Below are 24,837 nucleotides of genomic sequence, written 5' to 3' on the forward strand. Positions count from 1 at the left end.
ATGGAGCCTGGTACAGGCTTTGTTCTCAACAACCGCCTCCTGGGAGTGGGGTCCCAGCGCCACGACCCCTGGCAGAGCCTTCTCCTCGACGCCTGGAAGGAAGGACAGTGGGGCTGGGCAATGCCAGTGCGTCTGGCCAGCACGGCTCTGCGGGTCAAAGGGGCTCCTGCTTGACCCCTCCTGATCCCATCTCTGTCCTGTTCTGTCACCACCTTGCCCAAAGAGCAGCTGATGGACTAACCAGGTCCCAAGGACACCAAGTCTTCATACAGACCTACCCGATAGCCACAAGGGAGGGTTTGGGAGTAACTACAAACATGGGGAGGAAAGACCTGGTGCCACTGCAACCTCCTCCATCTGTTGCTCCCTTGGTGGCAATCAAAGCGGACCTTCCTCTGCTTTCCAGTCTTGATTAAATGACCTATTTTATCTGCTTGCTGTTTGCAGCAGCGCGTTTCTTCAGCAGAAACAGCCCTTCTCCCCCTAAGCTGTTTATCCCCGGGTACCTCGAGAGCATCCGCATCCGCTGCCAGCCTCTGCTGGGCAAGGCTGAACCAACAGAAGTGTGAAGCGGCATTTCCTTCTCGGGGCTTTCAAGTTTATTGTGTCCTTCAGTTCCCTGGGTGACCTGGGATCCTCATATTAACAAACAGCAAAAAAAAAAAAAGTGTAGAAAACTTTTGCTTTACCTCTCATCTCATCTCAACCCCCCACTTTGCTAAAGGCTCCACCTGGCTCCAGCCTCATGTGGTCCCGCAACTCCCACCTGACCCCATATGAGGAGATCTTGCTCTTGGAGGAGCGAGCTGGGCAAAGCTGATTCCTGTGACGTTTTTATGACAGGGTAAAGTGGTCGAGTGCCCTTTATGGTGTTTTGAAAGGAAATTGTACAGGAACAATGTCCCAAGGAGTGTGGCTATTGAAAAACCCTTCACAAAAGGACTTTGCCACAAGAGGAAAAGCAGCTTAATCAGTCCAACTAATCACTGTAGGTGGCTGAGTGTCCCCGAGGGTCTGTAAAATCAAATGTAATGGGAAAAGAAATATATCACAGCTTGCTTATGCTCCTTGGCGGAGCCACCGGCGGATCTGGGACGTTCACTGCCTGGCCCCGAGCCACCGTGACCGTCCTTTGGGTCATCCCTATGTAGGACCACGGCCATGTCCATGCGAGACCCCAGCTGGGGCCACGTGGACCAGATGAGATGAGCCCCAGGAGGTCCCTCAGCAACGTGGTGGCCCCTTGGGATGATCTGGGCTCCGAGCAGGGAGGCAGGACAGGGATGCTCACCTCGGATAACCTGGTTTTCGGTGCGGGTGTGAGCAGGAGGGGTCAGCAGCGCTTACACAACCCTCCTGCTTCAGGAAGAGGAAACCGCCCCTGACAGCCACCCGCGGCTCGCCGGGGAAGGACAATATTTCTGCCTCGGAGTCTAATTAAAACCAGAAAACAACACACACACACTAAAAAAAAAAAAATCCAGACTGTTTTTTTTCCTGATCATTTAAGTGTAAAGCCAAGTTAACGGTAGGAAGCAAATTGAGACGACCTAAGAGAAGACTTGGGGACATTTCTGTAATCCTGTTGTCAAAAGCCACGGGGATGTGGGGCACGCTGAGGGGAGGTGAGGAGAGCACATGAGATTCTTTGCTCCCACCCATTCTCTCCACGTACGAGCCAGGAGGACCTAAGCGATCTTCTGCTCCACCTCCTTATCTCCACGCAAGGGCTTTATGAAGGATGGATGTTCCACCAGCACGGAGGACACACAAGGGATCCACATCTTTTCTACTGAAAAGAGTAATTCTGATGCCATTTGGGAAGACAGGACTCTTAGGGTTTTATTCCATCTCCAAGCCACAGGTCTGTGCTTCCCTCTGTAATCCTGTGCTGTCCCATAGAATGACCACCAAAAGCCCTGTGAGATACCAGCCAGCACCTACACATACATGAGGATTTCCTTTTGGTTGGGTGTTCAGCCCGGTTTGACTTTTGAATCCAACAAAATGTCATTGAACCCATGTGATTACAAGAGCACAAACTTTTTAAGACTTCCCCAGCAACCTTTCCTTACTCCTCACCAAAGCTGTCCCCTTCCTTAGGTGACACTGAACAATTTCAGTCCTCTATTAACCAGAAGACAAATAAATGGGTAGAAACCTCTCTGTCTTAACCCACACCAACTCCATATATTCCTTGTAGATCTTATCTAAACTGGGCAACATTTCTTATCACTCCTACAAGGCCTCTGTGAACTTAGCACTAGGCCATGGGGTTTGGCCGGTTGGACCCTCCATCCAAAATCACGTCATCCCATGATGCCACAGGAACTGAAGGAACCCTGTGCAGCACCAGGCTGACTTGTGATGCTTTGATAGATACTAAAGAAACTGAATTTTTGGGAACTTTGTGAAAGACAATGGGCCAAACTCAGAGTCCACCTGCCCAGGGAGACCATGTCCCAGCACAGCTCGTGCTCCACTAGCAGAGAGGCAGCATGTTGGGAAGGGCAGAAGGAGAGGACTTGAGAAGCGGGTCCAGAGTATTTATTTTCTCTCAACTACTTGCTTGAGATGAAGGCTGGAGAGGTCCTGCTACCACCTGGGGAAAATCCCTCCTTCACTGGAGTTATGGGAGGTCAAACCACGTTACCATTGGTGACATCTAGGTAGGGTGGGTCTTGTGTGGCAGCAAAGAGCGGATTAGCATTTGGGACAACAAAACCCTCTATGGTTCACATGGACATCTATGAAAAAACTTGCATTTGCTGTTCTCCTTCAATGATCTCATCAAGCAAAGATGTCCTCTACCACCTTCATCAGAAGGTGGCAGTTACACCTCGTGTGGCCAGACCAGCAGAGAACACATCAGGGATTTCTGCCGGGTGACATAGGGAAGGTGACACCTCTCCTCGGTCTCCTGCCCTGGTTGGAAGCTCTTTGCAGTGAGGACCTCACCACCTCCTGCAGGCTTTTACAACAATTTGTGCAACCAAACCCTTCACCGGATATGGCTTTGATGTTGAGCGTTATTACCAAAAATGTGTCCAACAGATACACGGTGGTCCTTAACTGGGAAAGCTGAAGCCTCTTTTAATGACATCTTTAATCCACTCTTCATTTCTATCTTACACAAACAACGAAGCACATATCCCATAGAAAAATGACTTGTGGAACGTAAAAACGTATCATATATGCAAGGAGAGAGCTATGGTTGAAGGTCTATAGGGTTGCTTCTCCCCACGGGAGTGAAAGGTGCATGGCGGGGACCTCAGGGTAGGTGAGCCGTGCTCTTCCACAACGCGGTGACAGCATTTCCCGAGGAAAGGTGATGGGAAGGAAGCAGGGACAGGCACTATTTATAGCATGGCCGAACATCGGTGTCGTTTTGCATGAAAAACAAGAGGTGCTGCACTGGCCGCTTTGGAATGCCACCGTCAGAGAGGGGAGCAGAGTTCGCATGTGCTCTGGGAGGGAACCAGCATTGTTTATAAGACCAGAGCTGGACCTACGCATCGTTGGGGACAGACTTTTGAGCAGGGCCTGTTATGATAGGACAAGGGGTGATGGTTTTAAACTAAAGGAGGGGAGATTCAGGCTGGACACGAGGAAGAAATTTTTCACACCAAGGGTGGTGAGAGCCTGTCCCAGGTTGGGCAGAGAGGTGGTGGCTGAACCATCCCTGGAGACATCCCAGGCCAGGCTGGACGGGGCTCTGAGCAACCTGAGCTGGTGCAGATGTCCCTGCTCATGGCAGGGGGGGGCACTGGGAGAGCTTGGAAGGTCCCTTCCAACCCAAACCATTCCACAATTCCACGATTCTATGTTTCTTGCAAAACCATCGCATGTCAACCCTAGCCCCACCCTCGGCCACTGCCAACTCCTTTCTAAGAAACCAGCTCTTCTTCTCTTGGGTTTGGGCATTCAGAATTTCTTCCCAAAACCCCTCCCAACCCCTGCACCACCAAACAGCCCTGTTCAGCGTCTCCCAAGTGTTGTTCTCTCCCATGCCCCATCCATGGTCTTGCAATTTTGGTTCTCTCCGTATCCAGATGAGGTTTAAAACCAAAAGCCCGTAACTCCCAATGGTTTTGCTGACCACAAAATCTCATCCTGAGGGATGTCCATACCACCTTTGTGGCTCCACCAACTCTGAAATGGAGCTTTTCTCCCCTGGAATGACGCCTGGGACATTAAGATAACTGTGCTGCAATTAAGCGTGAACAGCTTTGTAAACTGCTTGTGCTCCAATACTGTGAGGCCTTTTTTCCTATTCCCTTTTTTTTCCCCATTCCCTTTTCTTTTCCCCTATTCGCTTTCCCCTCTCTATTTCTACCTTCCCCCCTCCCCGGTATTTCTACCATGTTTTTCTCATAAAATAACTATTCTGAGACCTCACTTGCTGCTAGAAATCGATTTTAAGGAGCGAGTGCTCCCTGAGGGCATCTCAAGCGGTGCTAGAAGGACTAAAACTCCCCTCCTGGTCCCCAAACCACCACAGAGCCAAGTGGACCCTGAAAGTCCCCAGCATCAAACCACATGGCACAGGGACAAGTAGGGTGCTGAGGTCCCCAGATGAAGTTAAGGGGATAGGAGCATGCTTTTTCCACTTAAATAATTACTTAAGAGACTGCGGTTTCACTCCAGCTTCCTCAAACTGGACTTATGTTTTTGTAATTAAAATAATTATGTTTTCTGTCTAAGCGTGGACACCACCATGGATGTCTGTGTCCGTGGAGGACTTGGGCAGAACTGCATCCCCTCTGCTCTTTCTATTTTGTTAAATTCCTAACTCCTTAGGGATCGAACAGTTTCACATCTCTTCCCACATGATACTGTATCAACTGGGTTATAGAATCATAGAACAATAGAACGTCCTGAGTTGGAAGGGACCCACAAGAACCATCCTGTTCCAGTGCTCCACCACCCTCTGGGTAAAGAACCTTCTCCTAATGTCCAACCCGACCCTCCCCTGGCATCTTTCTGCCATTGCCCTGGGTTTTAGGGTTTCTGTCTCTCCTCATGGGATATTATCCCATTGCTACTTGATCTGGGCTTTATCTTACCCTGCGATCTTCCAAGCCCAGCCCAAGGCAAGTTTTTTTTTTTTGCTGTCTCTCCTGGTTGGAGACAGGGGTGCCCTGGGGGGCTGAATGTTCTGTCTGCTGCTGATTTATCTGAAGGGACCAGAAAGAAAAAGAAACAGAAATACAGAATTCTGATGTGAAGCAGACTTCAGCTTGGTTTTAACCATGTTTTGGTGATAGACTCAGCTGAAGCAGGCCCTATCTTTTCTGGCTTTTTGCCTAAATCACAAGATGAAATTGCCTACCAAATTGTCCATGGGAAAAAAGGAGGGAGCCCCAAAGAAGAAAGAAAATAGAGTTCACTGCTGACATAGACCTTGCCCACAGAAGAATGTTCTTAGGATGCTTGAGCAAACTTTTTGCAGCTGTTTTTACGTTGCTTGGTAAAATTTAGGAAAACCAAACCGAGCAGAGAGTTAACTGCGTCACAGCTGTTCGCGAGTTGAGAAGCGATGCAGAGATTTGAGGACATTCCAACTCCTATGACAAGTGTCTGTAGGACTCCCCCAAAATCCCCACCCTGAGGCATCACAGCTCAGACACAGATTTCAGATCACTCTAGGAGAAAAAAATGGTCATTTTTTCTCTTGTTCAGTAACATTGTCCTTGCAAACTCCTGCTTTTAGTAAAGCTTTATTTCCCTGGTTGTGTTTTCTCAGCCACAGCAAAACACACCGGCAGAAACCAAGCTCTCTTATTCCCCTCTTATTTTCACATTTAACCATAGTCACGGTTCCTACCAAGGACTCTAGATGCCCCCATATAATTAAATATGCAATTGACACAATTAAATATCCAATTGACCCAATCCAATTAACTCCAATGGACTGAAATCACAGGAACTCAGCTGCCTTTTTAGGCATCTGACGCTTGCTGCAACCCCCTCTCAACCATCCCCCCTTTGCAGGCCACTCTGAAAGTCAGCAAATTTTGCTTTTCGATAGAAAGAGAGGAAGCAAATCACAAGGACTCAAAGATTTTACAGATAATACCTTGCCAGCTGCCACTTCTAATATAAATGGGGGATGTGGCTATGCTGGAATAAGTATAAGAGGAAGAGAAGGTCCTTAAGATACTCCTGGAGCAATACAGGACATACCCCAGATTTAAAAGACAAATGAAAGGGATGGACAGACTCTGTATTTTCAGGATGTTACTGCTCAAATAAAGGGTTTTTAATTAACCCAATACTGGCAGCTGCTAAACAGCAGTATTGTGCAAAGACACTCCATGAGACAGTAGGGGGCAGATGTGCAGTGAAGAAGATTAAAAAACCAAAACCATTAAAGATGCTTCACCTACCTCCGGTCGTTTCTCCTCCTTCTGAAGAGTTTTTTGGTGTGTGCGATTTCAGCTTCATGAGGCAATGGATGGTAACCCTGTAAAACAGAGAGAAAAGCAGCGATCAACTCCAAGATACAGGAGACAGGGATATGGAAGTGGTCAGAGACAAACAGAGCTGGACACCCTCCATGTGAGCATGAGAAAAGAAACAGTTCCCATACAAACATCCTTACAACACCTCAGGGTTTAACAACATGGGTCTGGAAATCCACAGACATGTTGTACCTGCTCAAGGCTGGTGCAATGCACAGGCAATGGATTTATCCATGATTTCTGGATGGGACAAGCCACATGGGGCAAATATTGGTGGATGCCAATATAGACCATCTATAGGGAATTCACCCACATCACACACCACACTGCTGCACTGAAACCATCCATTTTCATTGGGTTGTTTCCTTCATATTTATTTATTTACGCAAAACCCAGCTGTAAAAATGTCTGTAAGCAGCCCAGAGAAGTGATGGACGCCCCATCCCTGGAGACATCCCAGACCAGGCAGGACGGGGCTCTGAGCAACCTGAGCTGGTGCAGATGTCCCTGCTCATGGCAGGAGTGGCACTGGGGGAGCTGGGAAGGTCCCTTCAACCCAAATTATTCCATGATTCTATGATTTTGAGCATACTGAAGTAAGGGAACATAAGCCATTGCTGGCAGATGGGTTGGGGTTGTGCCTCCACGCCATTAGCAACTCAATGACCACATCATTAAAACCTCACTGAGCTTGACCACCATGAGCTGGTCAACCACTGAGGTGCTGGAGCGAGTTGAGAGAAGGGAACGGAGCTGGGGAAGGGGCTGGAGCACAAGTGTGATGGGAGCGGCTGAGGGAGCTGGGGGTTCAGCTGGAGAACAGGAGCTGAGGGGAGACAGGGACACAGAGAAACGGCCTCAAGTTGCGCCAGGGGAGGTTGAGGTTGGATCTGGGGAACAATTTCTTCCCCAAAGGGCTGTGGGGCATTGGAACAGGCTGCCCAGGGCAGTGCTGGAGTCACCATCCCTGGAGGGGTTGGACAGACGGAGATGAGGTTCTCAGGGACATGGGTCAGTGCCAGGGGTGGGTTAATGGTTGGACTCGATGATCTTGCGGGTCTTTTCCAACCAAAATGATTCTATGATTCTATACACTGACCAACCCGTAACACCCCTGGGGAAGGGACAGGTGGCATCTACCTGTTGGAAATAACTGCGATGACCAGGACATTAAACAATTTGCAGCAGTGACACCAGTGGAAGAGCTGCATGTAACTCAAGCTGCTGCCTTGTCCTCTCTCCACTGAAGGTGCCGACTCTGACTTGGTATGTTCATCTGATAAGGGAGATGCTGTATTTACCGTCCTACTCTGGTCACCATGAGGCTTCATTAATGTCAGCAAAGAGCTCCTGGGTTCCTGGATGACAGGCACTATATAAGTGTGAAGTGTTATTTATTTTCCAGGGACTACAGAGCTACCATAACCACAATGAATTTTATTTATGCAGTATTGTACTTCTCTGGCTGGCAATAAAAGCCCCGTAAAAGTTGCTCCTTTTATTTCCATCGCAATCTAGCTCAGCATCTGAGCTCCAGCCGCTGCTGGTGAATCACCACTTGCCACGAGGGAGCAGCCTGGCCAAGGGCTGGGTGGGAAACTATCTCATGGAGCAGCAGCTTTGTCACATTGGCATGACAACATGAAACATCTGCTTAAAGAAAAAAAGTCCCTCTCTGCTTGAAGAGCCTTAAAAATGACAGTTAATTTTAGTAGCAGTTACTGAGATAATAGTATTTGGAGCTTCTCTGGTGGAAGATGTAACAGAGGAGAAAGGTTGCTGGGGATGGTAATGAATTTAGGCTTGTAGCCCAGAGAAGGCATCCCCAAGCCCAAGACAAATTTGGTTGATTATGACCATCCACCTTGGCCATCTGCAAAGAGTCTGGAGAACCTGTTACTGCAGAAACTCTACAGTTCCCATGGCAGCTGGAACCTTCCACTTCAAAGACCTTCGCTCTTTAAGATGTCAAGCAACTAAGAACTCAAGAAGTCCCCAGGTAAGTCCTGCTGCACATCCCCATTTGAACCTTGCTTTGGCTGTGGTTTTCAAGTGTGTTTTCTGAGAAGGTAGTTTCCCTTTTAACTTTCTTCTCTTATAACTCTTCTAGAGAAAAGGCCAATGGTATCTTGGGCTGCAGCAAAAGAAGTGTGGCCAGCAGGTCAAGGGACATGATTTTGACCTTTCGCTCTGGTGGGAACCCCCTGCAGTGCTGGTCCAGCTCCGGGGTCCTCAGCACAGGACACAAATGGACCTGCTGGAGAGGGGCCAGAGGAGCCACTCATAACAGGGGTGGCACTGGATGAGCTTGGAAGGTCCCTTCAACCCAAACTATTCTAGGATTCTATGACTGAAGGTACTTCCATTGCCGTCCTGCATGACCCGTGGTGGGGAGCAGCCTCCAGACAAACCCAAGAGTCATCAAGGTGTTCACTGTGCCCTTGGGACTCTGGCCTGTCTCCAACTACGCAGCACCCTTGGTCTTCTTCAGCCACTCCACCCTTCTTGCAAGTTGCTGATATTTCCTTTTATATCAGCTTACTGTGCAAAAAAAAAAAAAAAAAAGGTTGACTTTTCTCCCTTCCAAATTTAGCTGTTTAGGCATCAAAAAAACCCCACACAAGAGTAGGGACTGGTGACTGTTTTTTTCCAAAACATTGTCTCATGACTACAACTAAGGAAGTCAACTGCTCAGCTGGAGAAGGGAGATGCTTGATTTTCCTAATGGGGACACCAAGTTCTCCTCTGTTCAGGCACCGTCGTGCTCCTTGGATTAGGAACCTTATTCATGTGTAATGAAATCATCTCTCACCCCGATGCTGCTGGTGGAGTCACCATCCCTGAAGGGGTTGAACAGACACGGAGATGAGGTTCTCAGGGACATGAGTTAGTGCCAGAGTTAAGTTATGGTCGGACTCGATGATCTTGAAAGTCTCTTCCAAACAGAATGATTCTATGATTCTAAGAGGCAGCTCCTGAGACTTCAATGAACGCTTTGCATTGAGGAAATCGGTGCTTTAGGTCTTTGTGTTCTGCAGAAGCAGTTTCATTTCTCCTGGGTAATTGTATTTCCACCTGTGTCTGCAACGCAGCTTAAATTCTTACAAATACCCTGAGCTTTAGGCTGCTGTGGTCGTATAACATTTGGAAACAACCTCACTGAGTATTGTACTATTTTTAACCTGACTTCTTAACCTAGCACAGTTGATGTGATTGGGTTGTGTGCGCATCTGCTCCCTCCCTTTTCTCTTTGGTAGCCATTGGCCAATTTCAAGCAAATTTTCAGAGATCTCACAAATATTAAGCTCCCGCTACGCGTTCACCAAGCAAGTAGATGAGGAAGGTTCAAACCTCAACTAATGAAGAAGGTTCAGCATGATTTTAAGCGACTGGACACCAAAGATTCCACAAAGAATTAACCATGAGGAGTTTGGCTGCAGAAGAAGCCCAGATTGAATTTGGTTAACTTGGTGATAACCCAATCACAAGTGCTTGGAGAGCAGGTTGCCAGATTTCTCTGCTTCCAAACTACTCCTTCTTAGTCAAAGATTGGCTATATTATAGAATCCTACAATGGTTTGGGTTGAAGGGCCCTTCCCAGCTCCCCCAGTGCCCCCCCTGCCATGAGCATGGACATCTGCACCAGCTCAGGTTGCTCAGAGCCCCGTCCAGCCTGGCCTGGGATGTCTCCAGGGATGGGGCATCCACCACCTCTCTGGGCAGCCTGGGACAGGCTCTCACCACCCACAGTGTCAAACAGAGGTGGCTTGCTGAGGACAATTTGGATCTGAAAGGCAGCTCTTCGCAGCTCTTCCATTATTCAGTGGATAAACTCTTTATGAAGCTGAAATCCCTGAACAGAGCCAAAGGGAAATATCTCGCAAGGCAGAAGACCATGCTTGGCTATGGGTCTACAAGAAGAGGGCTGGTTTTTGCTCCTCCATGGGTCAGAGGACAACATCAAGCCCAGGTGTGCATGGTTTTCATATGGAGGTTTACAACTTCTCGGTGGGCAGCAAAATTTCATTTGCTGTCTCCCCAATATTGGATTTATTTTTATATTTATTCACAGGTGGCTTGAGAAAAAACGTAACGAACCAAGACTTCAGTGCTGCTGGTTCTGGAAGTGAGGCACGTGAGAAAAGCAAAGAACAAGGAGCCCGTGGTCTTAGGAAGGACCATTAATAGGAGTCATTTTCAGTTTTGGAGCAAAACACTCTGCGGCTGACATGGTGGGAAGCTTGGAGCAGAACCTGAGAAGCCCATGGGACTTCTAACACATGTCAAGTTTCAATTATAAACATGCGTGCTGGAACAAGAAAGGCCAACAGCTCTGAAAGAGATGGAGCATTCAGGACTGGTCTGCTCTCCAGGCCGGTCTCCTAAAGATCAGCTATGTTGTGATGGGCATATTCTTTCTTCTCCCAAGTAGCAAGTGATAGGACAAGAAGAAATGGTCTCAAGTTGTGCCGGGGGAGGCTGAGGTTGGATCTTGGGAACAATTTCTTCCCCAAAGGGCTGTCGGGCATTGGAACAGGCTGCCCAGGGCAGTGGTGGAGTCACCATCCCTGCAGGGGTTGAACAGACACAGAGATGAGGTTCTCAGGGACATGGGTTAGTGCCAGGGGTGGGTTAATGGTTGGACTCAATGATCTTGAGAGTCTCTTCCAACCAAAATGATTCTACGATTCTATGATTTTTAGATGTTTTGGGGAAAGCAGCTCTTGGAGAATGGAAGGTGGTATCTCACAAGCTCAGGTGACTGTCATACAGCAAGTTAGCACACGCCAAGGGAAATCTGTCATCTACTGAAACTGCTGCAAACAGATGGCACATGGGAGCAGGTTTGACACCCACATGCACACTTTTGTGCTTTCCCTTCTTAATGAAGGTGTCTGTCCAACACTCAGCCCTGTCCACCTACCCAGGGAATCCAGAAAGCTGCCACTCTGCTGCCCCAGAACCATTTACGTCAAAGTTTAATGAAAGAACAGGTAAAAAGCTTTAAAGATCTCATTGGCAAACCCCAGCAATGCAAGAGCCTCCGCTTCTCCCCCCACCGATACCTGCTCCTCCCCAGCAACATCCTTCTTCTGAGCCACCCCAGCCCAGTAACCCGAGGGATACTGGCCTGGAAGGGACACAAGAAAGAGGGACATAGTTGTATTAGAGCTACCGTGCTACAAGCAGGAGGTCTGCCATAATTTTTCTCATCCCTCCTCTGCAGCAGCATCAGCTGAAGATGAAGAAAGACGCACCAGCTTTGGTCCTTTTATTGGCAATGGTAAATCATAAGGAGATAAGCAGAAATGGGGCAGGACTTGTTGCTGCTGGTGGTCCTTCTGTGACCACCCTTAGGTAGCAAACCCCAGGGTCTACTTTGGCATGGAATCATTTTGGTTGGAAGAGATCGTCAGGTCCAACCATTAACCTAACTCCAGCACTAAACGATGTCCCTGAGAACCTCATCTCTGTGTATATTCAACCTCTCCAGGGATGGTGACTCCACCACTGCCCTCGGCAGCCTGCTCCAATGCCCCACAGCCCTTTGGGGAAGAAATTGTTCCCCAGATCCAACCTCAACCTCCCCTGGCACAACTTGAGGCCGTTTCTTTGTGTCCCTGTCTCCCCTCAGCTCCTGTTCTCCAGCTGAACCCCCAGCTCCCTCAGCCGCTCCCATCACACTTGTGCTCCAGCCCCTTCCCCAGCTCCGTTCCCTTCTCCCAACTCGCTCCAGCACCTCAAGCCCTTTCTTGGCCTGAGGGACCCAAACCTGAACACGTCTGACAATAACTGCCTTGTAAAAAGATGAGCCTATTTGGAACCAGCCTGCACCCTCTCTCCTTCTTCTCCATTTCTGCACTTCTCAAGTTGCACGGGGTTGCCAAATTCATGAGAGTTTCACAGAGACTCGAGAAACTATGAGAGGTTTGGGTTCATGGCTACATCCCCACGGTCATGACGTCTTAATGCAGCCTGACTTTCAGATGTGAAACCCCCGCCCACAGAGTGACATCTTCACTCAACACTCATCCAGCCTCTTCCATAGACATTCCCCATGTAACAGAAACATTCCCAGCCCATCACAGTCAAGTAGAAGATGTCTGAACGAGAATCAGCAACATTGAAACCCTTAGAGTGAACAAAAGGTTGAGAAAATCAACTGGACCGATGGAAAAACCCAGTGCTGCAGTGATGAGAGAAGGAAAAGGAACGATCCAGCCATATCACAGGATCGGTCCGCACCGGCTCTATCTCAAGAACCTTTTGTACCGTCAAGAAACACCTCCGCCCTTGCTAATCTTAAACAAATGGTTGCAGAAGGCCCGAACTGAACAAACAGGTTACTAGGCCTGCGGAAGGCACTGGGAGTTTCACTCGGTTTTATTGCACACAAAGTTCAGGGCGGGATTTATTTTCTGGGGAGGTGGGAAGGGTGAGGTGGGGCTGAGTTCACCGCAGCCCCGAAGACGCCCCATTTGCCTGCGCAAAGGTGACAATAGAAATACCGAGATTGGAGGGAGCGTAAAAAATTAAGTATATCGTGGTTTGATGAATGATCCACAGAAACGAACCCAGTGACTTGCAAGATGCCGCTATAAGGCTTTCATCTCCCTATAGGATGGACTATCTGTGACAGGAAAGTCCGGGACAGCACAGAGCTGCAGATATATTTAACTTTTATCGTGCCGGTCCCACATACCTGATGCCTACAGGGTTGAATGTGCCAATGCTCAGCAGAAATGTGCAACTGCACACGAAAAACGCAGCAAAGGTGCTGTTACCTCCCTGCCAGCCCCATCCCCACCACCTCTACCCACCCAAGGCCAATTGTATCTTGGGCTGTAGCAAAAGGAGTGTGGCCAGCAGGTCGAGGGACATGATTTTGTCCTTCTACTTGGCTCTGGTGAGACCCCCCTGCAGTGCTGGTCCAGCTCTGGGGTCCTCAGCACAGGACACACATGGACCTGCTAGAGAGGGGCCAGAGGGGTCACAGAAATGATCCAAGGCTGGAACAGCTCTGCTGGGAGGACAGGCTGAGAGAGTTGGGCTGTTCAGCTGGAGAAGAGAAGCTCTGGGGAGACCTTATTGCACCTTTCTGGACTTAAAAGGGGCCTGTGAGACAGATGGGGACAGACTTTTGAGCAGGGCCTGTTGCGATAGGACAAGGGGTGATGGTTTTAAACTAAAGGAGGGAGATTCAGGCTGGACATGAGGAAAGAATTGCTGGCCCTGAGGGTGGTGAGAGCCTGTCCCAGGTTGGGCAGAGAGGTGGTGGCTGAACCATCCCTGGAGACATCCCAGGCCAGGCTGGACGGGGCTCTGAGCAACCTGAGCTGGTGCAGATGTCCCTGCTCATGGCAGGGGGGGCACTGGGGGACCTGGGAAGGTCCATTCCAACCCAAACTATTCCATGATTCTATGATTTATTGACACACATAAACCTTGTAGGCACTTCCTGTAGAATCATCTCCTTGGAGGACACTTGCTGTTGCCTCTTCCACTTCCAGGAACCCCCCCAGTGTTGTCCTGCCACCTACTTCTCCTCTCTTACACGAGGGGAATTTTTCACCTCTTGAAAGGAGAGGGCTGAAGCACAAACCAAAGCCTTGACCTGCTTTGAAGCCATGGAAGAATAACAAACAATGTCAGGAAACCGTCTGGAAATGATTTCCGCTCTGTTAAAATTTGAATGACAAATCTGTTCCTTCAAGTTGCGAGCTCTTCACTTTTTCTGGAAGGTGCTTATAAAAATAGTTGCTTCTGTACAAGGAATAATTGGTGCTCGATATTAATGGAATAGAAAGTGCAAGGATTTTAAAACATACTTGTTACCCAAGATAAAAAGCAGGTAAATCCTTACAGCACTTCACGGTTGTGGCTCTCCCATCACTCCTCACCCACAACAAAGCACATGTAGGTCCTGGCCACCTCCAAGGAGATACTTTCTTCGACCTCAATAATCGGCGTCATGGCTAAATTCAACTACAAGGTTGGCAAGAAGGACTTAGTTTCCAGCCACCCAGGAGCTGGAAAAGGAACAAAACTCCTTTGGCTTTGCCAGCGCCGATCCAACAAGCCCCACGGCAGATGTTCTGTGGGACCCTGATGGTAGGATGTGCTTGATGATGAATCATGGCATAACACAAGCCTCAAACTGGAGGCATGGGAAGCTGTTTCTTGGGAAATGTCCTGGTTTAGAGGATTTCCCAATTAACTGCAACTTTGGGGAGCACACCAGAAATTGTAGATGGGCAACAAAGGCTGGACGTGTAGCTGCAGCACGCGTGCCTCGGTGATGAGCATCTCAGAGAAGACTCTTTTCCCAACAAAAAGGGTGGGAGCACAGAGGAGGGATGTCTGTGACAGGGATCAGGACTGTCACAGCTAAATACCACTCTTCAGTTATCATTAAAAACATTTCCCTACAGGGAATATCCCTCTGCCCTCTCATGTTGCCCCAAGGACGCAGCCTCCTGGATTTTCACTTGTTGAGCATTAATGCTGGTTTATACATCCCCTCTCACGAAATGGTGGGTGTTTTAACCATAGAAATGAATCATAGAATTATCATGGCTGGAAGAGATCCTCAAGATCATTGAGTCCAACTATTAACCCCACCCTGGCACTACTCCATGTCCCTGAGAACCTCATCTCTGTGTATTTTCAACCCCTGCAGGGATGGTGACTCCACCACTGCCCTGGGCAGCCTGTTCCAATGCCCGACAGCCCTTTGGGGAAGAAATTGTTCCCCAGATCCAACCTCAACCTCCCCTGGCGCAACCTGAGGCCGTTTCTTTGTGTCCCTGTCTCCCCTCAGCTCCTGTTCTCCAGCTGAACCCCCAGCTCCCTCAGCCGCTCCCATCACACTTGTGCTCCAGCCCCTTCCCCAGCTCCGTTCCCTTCTCTCAACTCGCTCCAGCACCTCAAGGCCTTTCTTGGCATGAGGGGCCCAAAACTGCCCCCAGGATTCGTGGTTTGGCCTCCCCAGTGCCCAGCACAGGCCGGTCACTGCCCTGGGCCTGCTGGCCACACCAGTGCTGGTACCGGCCAGGATGCTGGTGGCCACCTTGGCCACCTGGGCACACGCTGGCTCATGTTCAGCCGCTGTCACCAACACCCCCAGGTCCTTTTCCGCCGGCCGCTTTCCAGCCGCTCTTCCCTGAGCTTGTAGCCCTGCCTGGGAGAATTAAGAAATTACAGACTCTGCACTTGCATTCTCAGACCCAAAGAAGTTTCATTTAGACCGTTATGTTCCAACCGCCTTTCCTTGGTGTTTGCTATCAGCTCCTGGCAGAATGGACACCCAGCAAGAGGAAAGACAGCATTTAAAATGACATGAAATACTCGGTAGCATTAAAAACTTGGTGGCAGCTAAGCTGTCTCACCCCATCCCTCGGCAGCCTCTGGGATGAAACAAAGGACACAGAGAATGGCAGAAACTCCCCATGCAGGGTGAAGGATGCAAATGCAATTAAAGCATTCAAATAATTACACAAAGCATCCCAAGAGAAACGTACCCCGAACCTTCCTCAATGCCTCCTGAATATTGACAATGAGTTTTCCAGGGTCTATTTTTAACTCTCGGCCCCCAAGCTCCTGAGTTATACATAATGCAGAGATAATAAAACTTTAAAATCCAGGACAAAGTCTCCAAGGAGGAACCACCTCTGCAAACACACGTGTGCACATCAGCGCAACAAGGATGGGCAAGAAGAAAAGCCCAACCAGTGCCACCAAGCCCCGGCGAAGCCACTGAGATGGGGACAGGGGGGATGGAAATGCTGCTGCATTGAAACAGGGTCCTCCAGACACAGCGACACGGACACACGGTGCCATAGGAAGAGTATAAATAACAGACAAAAGAAATCCCCTTTTGTTACAAGAATCCGCGAATCCAAAATCGGTGACGAGCTGACTTAGGAAACAGAGTTTTTTTCCCATGTTATAGCAAAATGGGAACAATACTTCATGAGTGGAAGTTAACTCTAATTGTTTTAACTGATGTTATTTTAGTGTTGTTTAGGTTTATTGTTTATTTGTATGTGTTTCCTCTACCCCGGTCAGGCTTAAAAACAAACCTGTCAGCAGTCGAGAAGCCCATCCACAAATAAATTAATTTATCCAGCAAATATAGATATAATCATACTATTGCTTGGAGTCCTTAAATAGAGAATATTTAAAGAATCATTAAAATAAACAGCGCTGGTGACCTAGGTTTGCTTTCCCTTGGAAAACGGAGCCTTTTTGAGGTAATATTGGGAATAAATTACCGTCCGCACCACTCACGACCAGGAGGTACCACACCGGTTATTTCTTTTGTGGTCTGTCCAGGTAGCCCGAGATGATCCTGAGAAAGGGCTGAGCTGCTCTGAAAAGCTTCTCCTACATTTTTCTTGGCTCTGTGCTAATTTGGGGGTGCGGGAGGAATCGCTTTAGCTGGGACTTCAAGTGTTATGAGGTTGCTATGGGAATATTTGTAACTTGAGATATTTCAGTCCCTCTGGGACCTCAAATTTCTTTAAAGCATACTTTTCCCCTTTATTTTTCACATTCTCCAGTCTCGTTTTCCCTGTCTCTTGTACCCTTCAAAGCCCAACAGCCCCTAGTTGTGAATCTCCATGTGCCATCTGACCATGTCCCTCCAGATGAGATGACGTGGGCAGATGAGATGGCAGGAGGACCCTTCATTCATCATTCACCCTCAACACCTCCCCGTCATAGAATCACAGAATAATTTAGGTTAGAAAAGACCTTTAAGATCATTGAGTCCAACTGTTAACCCAACACCGCCAAGCACACCTCTAAACCATGTCCCTGAGAACCACGTCTTGCCATCGTAGTGGACGGTGTTGCAAGAAAGCGAGCTGAAAGCAGAACAGGGGCCTCCCTGATGAATTTTTAAGGTGACATATAAACAGACCCCATAGGACATCAGGGAATTTTGGACAAGGTCACCCTATAAGCTGGAGGGTCTGTTGAACCTCTGTGCAATCCCCAGTGTCGGTGCAGCCTCCTCGTGCCAGGTGTGCCCACCTTGAACCTCAACATCACTCTTAGTATGAGGTAAGGGCTGTATCCAAGTTCATTTTCTTTTCACCCTTATTATTAATAAAAGATTTCATGTTTTTCATGGTCATTTGTGCAATCCCCCAGAAACAAGCCCCCACAAATCTTCTCCTCTTGGGTGGACCAGAGTTCCAGCCTAAAGGAGCTCCAGCCCATAGGAGCTGGGACAGTCCAGCAGCGATGAAACGCCTTATTTGCCAAGTGATAAATTTATAATCTTACAGATAAGAGGTGGCTCCTCCTTTCTTTCAACGTGGGTAGACCCAGAGGCACTAGGAGAACGTTCTCACCACTCAGCCCTTGGCGCTTCCCACTGGGGACCTTTCAAGTGTAGAAAGTTTTGCAAGACCCTATGATCACAGGCAATAGTTAATAAGTCTACAACTACCCGAAAGAAGGCTGTAGCCCGGAGGGTGTTGGTCTCTTCTCCCAAGTAGCAAGTGATAGGACAAGAGGAAATGGCCTCAAGTTATGTCAGGGGAGGTTCAGATTGGATATCAGGAAAAAATTCTTCCTGGAAGGGGCTGTCGGGCATTGGAACAGGCTGCCCAGGGCAGTGGTGGAGTCACCATCCCTGGAGGGGTTTAAAAAGTGTTTAGATGAGGTTCTCAGGGACGTGGTTTAGTACTAGAGTTAGGTTATGGTTGGACTCAATGATCCTGAGGGTCTCTTCCAACTGAAATTATTCTATGATTCTATTCTATGATTCTAAGTCAATGACCATTTTTTGCCGTGATCCCTACAATTGTGATCCATACATTGCGTCACCAAAGTCCAAGGGAATTTTGCTATCACCTTTAATGGCATCATGGTGGTGGCCGGCCCTCTTGGTCCACCGGTAGACCTTCCTCGTAGACCTTCACGGCTAAAGCAAGCTGTGCAGAATATCACCACCCTTTCCTTCTCCAAGCCCTTCATATTGTGCTGGGAACACTTTCCCACAACAGATATTGCTGTTTGCAGTTGGCTGAAGATGCAGCCAACACATTTTCCCCAGGACTGTATCACAAATAAATAGTTCTTCTCCTTTCCGAAGTCTCTGCTTCATCTAGCTCAGCCCAGAGAGAGCAAGCGAGGATCCCATGTCACAGCCACCCCAGGTTGGAAAATACCCCGATGTGTAAATGTCAATTAAATCCCATAAAAGCCTCATTCTTCCCTTCAAAAAGTTCCATTCCTTTGCAGGAGTGTGGGCTGCGCAACACAAGGGCTCAACTTTCTCCTTGCCAGGCTACTGGCACCTGGGTGGAAGAAGCTGTTTCTTGAGTGTCCGTCTGCGCCCTCTCAGGATTTTCCTTTTATGCATTGAGGACTAAAACTCCTCCTGCTGTGATGAGTTTTAAAGCAGGGCCAAGCACAGAAAATATTACGCACTTGCCAGAGAGTATTAAACATATCACACCATATATTCATTATGCTGGTGGTTTTTCACGGGCGCTTTGCAGACCTCGGGGAGCCGTGGACTACTTTGAACAGTAAAATGAGGACGAGTAAGAAAAGCAAGTTTGTAGCTGCTTTACAGCAGTTTCCAAATCTGATATTTCGAAATGGATCTGGCATTTCCACCAAAAAAAAAAAGGAAAATCCCGAGAAACTGGTTTTTATATAAAATTTGCCACATGACAGGCAGCAAGACATCCATATCTGCTCTCCTGTGCCTTGGAAATGCTAAACATCAACGATGACAACGTCAAAGACAGAAGGAAACTGCACGTTCTCCAGACATCACTCAAACATCTTGTGTTAAAGCTGCTTCTGTGCTGACTGCCAGGAGCTGGGTGAAGCCCCTTAACTTCATTTCGCATTGGCCAAGAGGACGAACCTTCAGGTATTTCATCAAAACCAAGTAGGGTCAAAGAAGAACCAGCATCAAAACTCAACAAAACAACCCAACTCCTGGATATTTTCATGTGCCAAGCGACCAGCACCGAAGACTTTACTTACTGGGATGTCTCGAATCACGTTGTCCCTCCTTGCTTGGGCTTTTTTAGCTCTTTTCTCCTTTCCTTGGTGCCCTCCTTGCTGGCAGGGTTGTGAACATGTGATGGGCTCAGCTCCAGAAGCTGGGAAGGGTCTAAGAAAGTGGTCACCAAGCATGGTATGACCAATGAGAAGAAAGGGGCATGATGGAAAAAACGCAGATTAATGATTAATGTATTATGAGCAACTCAGAAGTGGCTGTCAAACTGCTCACGACCAAAGAGAAACGGCAATTATGTGAACCAGCACAATCCCCATGTCCGTTCAGCTGGTTCTCTTCTCCGTCCAGGATCCCTGCCCACCGCTGTCAGTACCGCAGTCATAAGCATCCTATAGATCATAGAATCACAGAACCATTTTGGTTGGAAGACACCCTCAGGATCACCAAGTCCAATCATAACCTCACTCAGACACTAAATGCCAACAATGACACCTTCAAAGTGGCTCTGAAGTCACACAGGGATCATACCAGCAGCCTTGGGACACTAAATGAGGTCTCCCATGCTACACTCAATGCTCACCCGCGTAGTCCTCCTAATGATCTAACTAGAGGTTGAACTACATGGCCAAGTACCTTACCAAAAGTGGTTTGAGATATCCTTACTGGCATATTGCTGTTTGCCCACTGTATGTAGAATCACAGAATTATAGAATCATAGAATCATTTTGGTTGGAAGAGACCCGCAAGATCATCAAGTCCAACCATTAACCCACCCCTGGCACTGCCCCATGTCCCTGAGAACCTCATCTCCGTCTGTCCAACCCCTCCAGGGATGGTGACTCCACCACTGCCCTGGGCAGCCTGTTCCAATGCCCCACAGCCCTTTGGGGAAGAAATTGTTCCCCAGATCCAACCTCAACCTCCCCTGGCGCAACTTGAGGCCGTTTCTTTGTGTCCCTGTCTCCCCTCAGCTCCTGTTCTCCAGCTGAACCCCCAGCTCCCTCAGCCGCTCCCATCACACTTGTGCTCCAGCCCCTTCCCCAGCTCCGTTCCCTTCTCTCAACTCGCTCCAGCACCTCAAGGCCTTTCTTGGCATGAGGAGCCCAAAACTGCCCCCAGGATTCGAGGTTTGGCCTCAGCAGTGCCCAGTCCAGGGGGATCGGAGACAACCCGGTGAGCCAGGATGGCTCAAATCTGCCCTTCCCAAACCAAGTCATCAGATGCCTGTGTCTCTGTGCTTGGCAGCCTCAGCCTTTCTCCCCTTATCGACGTCAAAAATTAATCATCTAACACCCGTGGCGATTCGCCAGCAAGAAAGCCGCGCGAGGAGCAGAACCATCTCCTCTGCTCCCCCGACAAAGTGAAGCAACAAAAGCGAAGCTCTTCCTCATGCAGAGAAAAAAAAAAAAAATTCCCACCAGCTAAGAAAAGCTGGAGGTTAATATAAATTCCATGGCTTTGAGGGGGAAACGGAGCCGCATTCAAAGACTCGATGGCTAACCACGCTTCCTTCGTCTGGCAACTGCCCGCTCCCCCAGCAGAGTTATTGAGGAAGTCAGACGAGCACTGTATTTGTTCCAGCTGCACATTTCCCTTAACCCCTGGTAGTGGTGTTTTCGAAAAAAAACCCAACCCACAAATCTCGTTTTCTGGTGGTGGCTTTTTATTTTCATGCCACAGCTGTGGTTATTAGCTTTTAATGTTGTCATTCATAAGCAAAAAATAAAGAAAAAAAAATGCAAACTTTGGCATTCTAAGGAGTCCAGGCTGGACGAGCAAAAGGGGGATTAAATTAAATTAAATTCCAAGCTTTCAGGAATTAGCTTGGAACAGGAAAGAAGAAGATAAAGCCATTACAAAAGCTTCTGCTAAGACAGGAGTCCTTTTTGTTGTAAGTGTTAATGCAGCCACGCAAATTCCTATGAAGATTTATTAGTCAGCTCATATAATCTGCTCCCCTTCCTCTTCTGATGACAACATCAAGGCTATTTTCCTCCGCTAAAACTTCACTCTCTCCCAATTAAGAGGAAAAAAATTATTTTTTTCTTTCCAATACTATGCTGGTGGTATAAGCAAGGCTACCAGTGAGTCTGACACCTTCAGAACAGTGAAATATTATACAGATGCTGAAATTCTAGAGACTATGCTGGTAAGATGCTCCCCGTAAGGTCCGTGGTACCCAACACTGAATCACCTCTTGGAGCTGGGATACGCCAGAGGTTTGCAGCATCGTCCCCTTCCATCATCCCAGACCTGCCAGAGCATCCTCTATCCCACGGGACTCCAGGCTGTTAAAGCATTCATTTTATGCGGAATCTACTCCTAAGTCTACTATTTGCATTGGCCCCCGGCCAGCCGAGCACTTAGGCACATGCTTAAAGTTAAGCACAAGAGTAAACAGATTGAAGTCAGGGGGACTTAAAATTAAGCACATATTTCAAGGATTTGCTGGATAAGGGCTTTAACCCCAGTGTGTGGCGTTTAAATGGGATGATTCCCAGCTGATTAGCTCCCCCCTTTCCCCAGTCTCCATCGGACCAGGCAACAAATGGTTTCTGTTTTGCCCCCACCACGTGAAAGGCTTGGCTTTAAAGAAGCCTGTCTAGCCTCCAGGAGAGGCATGTCTTTCTTTAATTATACCTGCCCGTGAAATACCTTCCAGAAATCCCCACCCAAACAAAGCCTCAGGAAAGGAAATAACGGAAATTCCTGATGGTTTCCACGGGGAGGGAAACGATCCTAACCAGTGAGACGAGGCGCACGTAAGACAAGGCTGATGACTGCTCCTACTGTACATGGCTCCCAACCCGGAGAGAATCCTTAAAGCTCCAGGAGAAACCTGATCTGGGTGAAGATGTCCCTGCTCATGGCAGGAGTTGGACTGGGTGAGATTTAAAGGTCCCTTCCAACCCAAACTACTCTGATTCTGTGATAGTCCTCATCTCCCGGGGCGGAAGCCTCCTTGAACGTGGCTCCTGGATGCAGCTCTCTGCATGTGTTAAGCTCTGAAAAGCCTTTTGGTGGACATGTAGGGGAAGAAGAGACACGTGCAACACAAAATCTGTGAAACCTCCACATTCTCCCCCGTAGCAAAGCGCAGCACCCAACAGGGAATCACCCAAAAGGCCACACAGCTTCTAAAGGGCTGGAGGTCACCTCTGTGACTTCTTTTTTTTTTTGCCTTCCATACCCTTTCATACTTCACTTTATGCCAATTTCATCTACCCATGCTAGGACCTCGGTGGCTGTGGCCATGTGTGCAGGTCTGGCAGAGCAAAACTCCTCTTGGCATGAGGAGGCAACCACTCCAAACAGGCAGCACAGGCAAGGCTTGGAGACACGGACAAAAGAGATGAGCAGAAGATGGGAAACACGAACACAGAAGATGAAGATTTGCTGTTGACTTCTCCCGAAACAGGATTGTTCTCATCAAGGAGCAGCAACTTGCCCAGACTTGACAGTGGACTTAAGGAATGTCACCAAGTCCTGCTCCCATCCCTCACCTGTCTGCATCTAACTCGTGTCTAACTATCCTGAGCTGGATTATCTGCCCATGAACTCCACTGGTCCTTCTCACCAGGTCATGAGCAGCATAGCAAGGGCACTAAATAACCAAGTACCTTTGGAAAACCGCTTGGAAAAGATGCCTGGATTCCTCCATCCAAACTGCAAACTACTCTAGGAGACCACTAGGTCACCGGTTTTCCATTTTGATCTAACCTCATGTCAGGAAAGCTACCTTAGGCCTCCCAGAAGAAGGACATGGCCATCAGCTCCTGAACCAATGACTCTCAGAAGATGAACACTGGCAGAATAAATTTGAGTTCTGGCTTTTATGCAAATCCCACCATGAAAAGATGTGGCAAGTAGGAAGCCAACCAAGGCGATCTGCTTCCACTTCCGACAGGAATGGCAGGGTGGTCGAGTAGTGAAGGAACTCTACCTTGAACACAGCAGGTTCCCAGCCTTGTGTACAATTGCAACTCTTGGAAGCCCTTGTAATATATTTTTGTGGTCTCGCTGGCCTCTTCTAGATGAGGAAGAGCAGCCAAGGAGCTGTATCTTGGAAGTCTCTTGCACTAAACCAACTTCAACATAGCCCATGTAATTATCATTTATTACCTGTGTCGCTATAATGCTTGGAACACCACCAAAACCGTGGACCCAGATGTTGTATGCAAAGACCTGAAAGCTCTTCCAATAGCAGGAGAAAAGCAGCATAATACCAAGGCTGAAAGAACGCAGCTTGTTTGCTTTTATCTTCAAACAAGGTTATTTGTAAAAAAAAAAAAGTTTAAATAACAGATCTGTTTGCCTAAGCATTTATAAATTGAACTAAGAATAGTTTTCCTTTAGTTGGAGGGACCCCGTAGTGTGTGTAATCACAACACTGTGGCACTGCAAGAAGGGTGGGTGTGAGACCCTGAACTTCTCCCTGGCCACAAGTGTTCCCAGCACGTCCTTGGGATTTCAAGGAAGACATGAGACCGTTCTCCTCCATCTCCCTTAGAATCACAGAACAGCTTGGGCTGCAGGGACCTTCCAAGCTCACCCAGTGCCACCTCCGCCACGAGCAGGGACATCTGCACCAGCTCAGGTTGCTCAGAGCCCCGTCCAGCCTGGCCTGGGATGTCTCCAGGGATGGTTCAACCACCACCTCTCTGGCCAACCTGGGACAGGCTCTCACCACCCTCAGGGGCAAACATTTCTTCCTCATGTCCAGCCTGAATCTCCCTTCCTTTCTCCTCCCTTTCTGGGGTCCTGGTCCTCTTGACGGTTTTCCATACCCAGGTTTGGTTTTACTTCAGCCCTCAAAGCATTGGTAGAAGAAGAGGAGCTCCCATACTTGTGCGTGTAGGTGAATGTCCACGTAGACGTCCGCCTGTGCCGACAAAGCAGACAAGGGAAAGAGGAGCCGCCCCCACGCTCTTTGGATCATGTCAGGTCGCACGTACGTTTGAGTTGGCCACCCAGTTCTAAGCATCCAGGAGTAATCTCGTAACGGCGACTTCCTCCACCGCTCGCGGAGCTGATCTTCAGGAAAGCTCTGCAGTGCGAGGAAATCCTGACCATCGCCACCAAAGCGTTATCGACACAGCAAGGAGATAATAACGACAGGAACTGCCTTACGGCAAAAATCACCATTGTGATTCATGCGACTGCTTGGTGCCAAAGTCCGACAAGCTGGAACACAGCGAGGGGAGGCCACACATGTTATTAGCTGGTTATTGTCCAAAAAAAAAAAAAAAAAAAAAGAGGTGCGTTCCTACAATTTGATGAGCATCATCCACTCTCCCTCTGCCAAATGAATCAGGTCTTCAATGCATGATACAGTTTATTGCGTTGAACTCACGTTCTCATAGAAGGCCACAGGTCCTACCT

General features: G+C 48.4%; 1 protein-coding gene across 4 annotated transcripts in view; it reads right to left on the reverse strand.

Moving 5' to 3' along the window:
• Window positions 1-24,837, reverse strand: part of CTIF (cap binding complex dependent translation initiation factor) — a 153,113-nt gene that overhangs the window by 64,216 nt on the left and 64,060 nt on the right. For all 4 annotated transcript variants that reach the window (XM_065656596.1, XM_065656595.1, XM_065656594.1 and 1 more), the window contains one exon: window positions 6,390-6,466. In XM_065656596.1, coding sequence (XP_065512668.1) covers window positions 6,390-6,466 — 77 coding nt within the window. The remainder of the gene's footprint in view (window positions 1-6,389; window positions 6,467-24,837) is intronic.

Source organism: Caloenas nicobarica, chromosome Z (genome assembly GCF_036013445.1).
Source record: "Caloenas nicobarica isolate bCalNic1 chromosome Z, bCalNic1.hap1, whole genome shotgun sequence".
Taxonomy (NCBI): Eukaryota; Metazoa; Chordata; class Aves; order Columbiformes; family Columbidae; genus Caloenas; species Caloenas nicobarica.